Below are 5,817 nucleotides of genomic sequence, written 5' to 3'. Positions count from 1 at the left end.
CATGAATTTGTCAAGTGATGTGCAAATTTAGGATCCTATCATGCAAATTTTATGAAAATAGGGGAATGCTCAATCTTGGGGATGACGTGATTGATCTCACACCCAATGTTTTCAATCTCATGCCAAGCAAGCTAGTGCTAACTAGTGCATACTTAATGACATGGAAGAATAACATATTATCTAAGATGTGAAGAAAAGCTATGGAACATGGTTCACACGCGATACCTCTTCACCCACACCCAAACTTGAGAGAAGCTCTACTGTGGAGTCACACCTCGTTGCAGGGATCATCAAGCCTTTTCCCACGACATCGTATCATAGTTTGAAAAGCTAGGTATGGAAAATCTTGCGCACATGATTGATTGTGCACGATTGCATTATCGAAGTGGGTCGTTGTTAGAGATCAGACGAGCAAAGGCGGGTGACGCCAGGAGTGGGGAGGGTTTCTCGTGGGAGTGGAGGAGCTGCAAAGACAGACAGACAGAACAAAGTAGGAATTATTTACTTTGTGGTGTGTTTTGTTCGTCTTGCCTATTGGCAATTCAACACGTCTCACGACCAGTGTAGTTAGCGGGTGACCATACTAGTCCATTATAAGTATGTAGAGTTTTTTCACACATTTATTTATACAATTGTGTGTTTTTCTCACCGAGAGAGAGAGAGAGAGAGAGAGAGAGAGAGAGAGAGAGAGAGAGAGAGAGGAGAATTGTGAGCCTCAAATAAAAGGGTTAGAAGAAAATGGCCTTAAATTAATAGTTTACTTACATGACGCTCAAAAACTGGTTCTGTGGAAGGGAGAGAGAGAGAGAGAGAGAGAGAGAGAGAGAGAGGGTAGGCCATAAACCCTAGTGCGAAGAAGAAGGGCCTAATCTCTTTCGTACCATTTTTGCTTTCGACCATATCTGGGGCGCTCGCACAGATCGCTGAGAGCATCGCTCGGATGGAAGCTCAACTGAGCAGCAATAGCAACGAAATCCAGGTATGCCCCTCCCTTTTACTCTGCTGATGTTCTCCCCTCCTTCTGTGATGTTTTGGAAGAAGGAGAAAGAAGGAGAGGGAGTGAAGAAGGAAGAAGAAGAAGAAGAAGAAGAAGAGGGAAAGTAGAAGGAAGAAGAAGAAGAAGATGGCGCGGATGCTGGTGATGATAATGATGATGTTGATGATTGATGTGCGATGATATACGATGGTGTGATGTAACGTTGTTGGCGTTGATGTCATTTAGTGTGGTTGATGTTTGACATTGATAATGTGATGTGACGATGATGTGTACTGATGATAATGGCCATGGCAGGAACTTGATCATCGACCTTTCTCTCTCTAGCTGTAGCTGTAGCAGGTGTTTTAGTGTTGGTCTTCAAGCAATGTCAAGTGTGAGGCTTTTTCTCAGACTCTTCCACAGGAGGGGAAGCAATGGATCTGATGCAAGAAGATTTCTCCAGACCTCACAGTGCACCACTCACAAGAATGTACCCTTGAAATACACTGAGAATTCGATCATTTCCTACCCCATTACTTCTTCTGAGCTACTATCAAGCAATGCCTTCCTACATCACAGAAATTTGCACACAAGTTTTCCTCTTTCCCAGGTTCCTCAGCAAGAATCTGATGAATTATCCGCCTCAGAAAATGGTAATAATAATAATAATGAATCATCAACTTCTACAGCAAGTAAAGCTAAAGAGGAGAAAATTTCAACTGAATCCTCTAATGATGTCGATGAGAGTACTGCTGCTTCCTCTACAGATGCCTTAACTCCAGTCGTCCCTGGAATGCCGACAGTTCGTAGGGGTGTACAAGTTGCCCCTGTTGGCGTAACCTTAAGCATCCATGGTTTAATCAAAGAAATGACTGAAAGAATCAAGAAAAGGTTGTTTCAAGAGGCTATTGATATATATAGAGAGTGGTTGCAATGCATCGATCCTATCACTGGACAGCCTAACAAGCCTCTGGTTACCCCTTGCAACATTGCTTTACTAGCTGAGGGTCTGAAAGGGGCACCTGTAGATATCTTAATGAAGAGAGTTGAAGAAATGAGACGACTTGGTCTAAGTCCAAACACGGATACATTTTATGTTCTCTTCAATGCAGCAGCAGATAGTAAAGACTTTGGTGCTTTTGATCGTCTATTTTCGCTGTAAGTGCAATGAATGTCTCTATGTGTGAGAATTTCATGAAGTTTGCGAACTTACAAACTGCTTATCTGTGGCATTGGTAAGTTCGTTTTCTTTTACTGAGCTAAAGGGAAATGTCAATCCGTTCTGCCTTTTGTTTGAGTCAGTTCAGAATAGACATTAGTTTTCAATGTGGTCATGACCTTTCGCTAAGTTTTAAACTTCATATTGTCGCATTGCGAAGTTCTATTTCAGTGGTTGACCTAAAGGGAACGGGAATCATTTTGCTTGTCCAGAATTTTTGAAAGCGTCAAAATGATAATGAGCGTATGCAAAATAGAAAATACTGTTAACTTGTGTGCAACACATTTCTTGATGAATATTTTTTGCATTCCTATTTTCCCCATTTCTTTCTCATTCCTATTGTGAGTTAGTCCTTCGCTATGGTACAACTTGAATCTTTTCTAGGTTCGTCCAATGCAAATGATGTTTCATATGAATACCCTTTATTCACATGATGACAATATTGCAGTTATTCAAAAAGTCATCTCATGAATATTCACATAAAGATATATCTTTGTTCTTATGCGGAACATTGAATCACAACATTCAAAACAAATTTATACAAATGATATTTAGTTATGTCCTTTCCTATGTGTATAACTCAGTCTCCAGGAAACTCTTTGTGTTTGCTCAAGACTGTTTGGTATGTGGAGCAAGAAATGGTGTTTATAGTTATTTGTGCATCCTTACGAAAACTATAATTTGTCACAGTGTCCAAGAGCTAGGAATACGCATGCAAGCTGAATGGTGCATCAAAGCAATTACAGCTTTGCGTGGAGATAGTGATGTATGGAAGGCCATGGATTATGTGCGTATAATGGTTGCCAATGACCTTTCCCCTGATGATGCAGTTATAAGTAAACTTGTGAGTTCTTTCTCGAGAGTTGGTCAAGCTGTAAAAGCAACCGACCTAGTTAGATGGGCCCAGGTAAGACCTCTTACATTTTTGTCTACATTATTTGTATGCAATTAAAACGTCCATAAATGTTTGGGTACATAGTGCATACACATGACCAGCATCTCTTGTGAAACTGGGAGACAAAATAGGCTTAGTGTAGTTTGTTATGTGTTTACTGTTTCTTTATATGGATATTATTATATGAATCTAAACACACCCTTAGGTGTTAATGTCGAGAGTAGGGTATGAAGTGGTTGACAAACTTGATAGGCTTCTCATGTTGTGTAGATGTATGCCTCTTTTGTCTTTCTTATGCACATGCACTTCAATACTTATTTTGTAAGCCTCACGTATTCTGTTGTTTCAAAATATTTTGCTAGCATGTGACTGATGCCATTATATTTTTCTCTTTCTGCAGAAACGAGATGCATTTCCATCAATGACAGCCTTAGGAGATCTTCTTCAGGCATGTGTAGAAACGGATACATCAGAGGGTGCATTGGTAGCATTAGATATGTTGTTTGGGAGACGCAAAGGAAGGCTAGTGAAGGGTATAACCCTAGACGAGGGTACTCTACTGGCAGTTCTTAGTATGGCCGCCAGAACTGGCGATCTACAGCTATCCACCAAGGCATGGGATGTTCTTCTATTTTCATTGAAGCAAGCCAATCCTCCAAGTGAGGCTTGTTACCTTGCAAGGTTACATGCAGCTGTGACCGGAGGAGACCTTGATTTGGCAATTGCAACATTGCAAGCTATGGAGAAGGATTATGCCTCAGAGGTTGGTACGGATGTCTTTTGCCCGTTCACCTCTTTGAAGCCATTTGTGTTGGGTTGCGCTCGAGGTGGAAGCACTACTCTTGATGCGGTAATGAGCACTCCTGTTCATTGCTTTGTTTAAGAAATTTAGTTATATATTTAAGCAGCACATACAGCAGATTGCTGTATGCGAGTATGTAGTTATATTTATGCTGAAATTTGATTTACCAGACTAATTTTTATGACATGTAGGATTTCTAACGTGATTGAAGCCTGGTTTCTAGTGATTTAATGTGTTTCATATCCAGACATAATGTGGTAGCGAAATTTGCACTTTTGAGTTGAACAGACTAGGAATATAAAAGAGAGTTTTTTGGGAGCTATTTGTTGCATATTTATGTGCCAATCACTTGATTGCTATGCAAACTCAGTTCTTTTACTCTCTTCGTTAACACATACATACTGATAATATGAGTAGGACTATCATATTTGTGCATCTCATGCATGATATAGCCCCTATGTTTGTAAGTTTGCTGGATAGCTCTGTTCATATTTTATTGTTTGAGTGTTTCTCCTGTTTGAAGGTTTCCATTTGTGTTTATCTAACACGGTGATGTCCATTTTCTGGGTCTGAATGCAGGCATACTTTAAGTTAGAAGGCATTGCTGCAACACAGCAGGTCCCACTTTCAGCCATCAATTGTGTCATTCTGGGTTGTTCGAATGTATGGGATATTGATCGTGCTTATCAAACATTTGAAGCCATAAGGAGTGTTTTTGGCCATATGCCTAATGTGCATTCATGCAATGCTCTTATAGATGGGTTTGCTAAAATGAAAAAGGTTCGTCATATCTAGTATATGAAATCTCTCAGTACATATTGGTCTCCTCTAAACTCATCAATAATAAAGTTTCTAGTTCTTGAAACTTTCAATACATATTCGTCTTCTCTAACTCATCGATAACAAATTTGTCTTTGTAGGTTCCAGAATCTCTGAAGGTATATGAATTCATGACTGGTTCTGGGTTGCAACCTGACAAAAGGACTTACAATCTGTTAATCAAGGCTCATATAGTAAATCGGGATACAAAATCTGCAATGGAAGTAATAGACCAAATGGTATGTGTGTGCATTACGTTTATGAATGGAGCATGCTGTTGTGAGTTTATTTCACATCTCAATACTGGTACATCTTGATTCTTATGCATAAATGTTTTATCAGTGTGATGCTGGCTTTTCGGTGAACAAAGACATTGCTTTAAAGCTGAGAAGGAGGTTTATAAGAGAGTGTGATGATGAAGGGGCCAGACGTATCTTGGATTTCAAAAGGAAGTTTAATTATTCTGATGGGTTTTCTGGTGACGCACGACGAGCCCTTCTTTTCCCTTTTGTGACTGACGTTGCAAGACGTGCTTAGATTAGATCTCATGAAAATAGATTTGGCAAGATGGTTTTAGCTCTCAAACAAGCCAACTTTAGTAGTTAAACACCAGTAGATGTTGGAAGACTGGTTTTAGATCTCATAAAGAAGCTCTCTTTTGTCAGGCTTTTCGATGGTTAATTTTCTGGATATCAAAGCTGGACTTTGGATATTGTAGTTAATCAAAATGGTGGGGCTTCAACGGGGCAATGCTCTGCTCTATGAATGTCTCATGCTATATGATAGTTGTGAATTGATGATGACGATATGCTTTCTATGAGTTTCTTTGACGTCTGGCGTATGACAGAAATGGTTATTACTATGGAGAGGAATGTTCTTCATTTGTACTTCTATATGTGAGGATTCCAATTCTCATATGGTGCTAATAGAGCAGAGCAGAAATATAATGAAGAATGGCTTTTATAATCTCGGAAGGAATTATCCTACTCAAATTTCAGCATTTCAAATGTTCCTCCTATGGAGAGAGTAGATGTATCTCCGAGGGAACTCAAGGCCAACCGTGTAGCAGTCCATGTTACAAAATTGTGTTGAACAAGTGACCATAC

The 5,817-nt window shown here is 39.7% G+C and overlaps 1 protein-coding gene across 1 annotated transcript; it reads left to right on the top strand.

The window, feature by feature from the left end:
- Positions 1 to 775: 775 nt before the first annotated feature.
- On the top strand, positions 776 to 5,531 carry LOC147858645 (pentatricopeptide repeat-containing protein At1g26460, mitochondrial-like). Its single transcript, XM_087325536.1, has 7 exons — positions 776 to 979; positions 1,292 to 2,134; positions 2,886 to 3,102; positions 3,491 to 3,940; positions 4,472 to 4,672; positions 4,813 to 4,950; positions 5,054 to 5,531. Exons 2-7 carry the CDS (start codon positions 1,362 to 1,364, stop codon positions 5,246 to 5,248), a joined length of 1,974 nt encoding a protein of 657 aa, XP_087181662.1. The 5' UTR covers positions 776 to 979; positions 1,292 to 1,361; the 3' UTR covers positions 5,249 to 5,531.
- Positions 5,532 to 5,817: the final 286 nt, after the last annotated feature.

The sequence above is a fragment of the Azolla caroliniana genome, unplaced genomic scaffold (assembly GCF_043228905.1).
Source record: "Azolla caroliniana isolate FFs.n. ecotype wild unplaced genomic scaffold, voAzoCaro1.0.p SCAF_10, whole genome shotgun sequence".
Lineage (NCBI taxonomy): Eukaryota > Viridiplantae > Streptophyta > Polypodiopsida > Salviniales > Salviniaceae > Azolla > Azolla caroliniana.
This window is presented reverse-complemented; position numbering and strand designations above follow the sequence as displayed.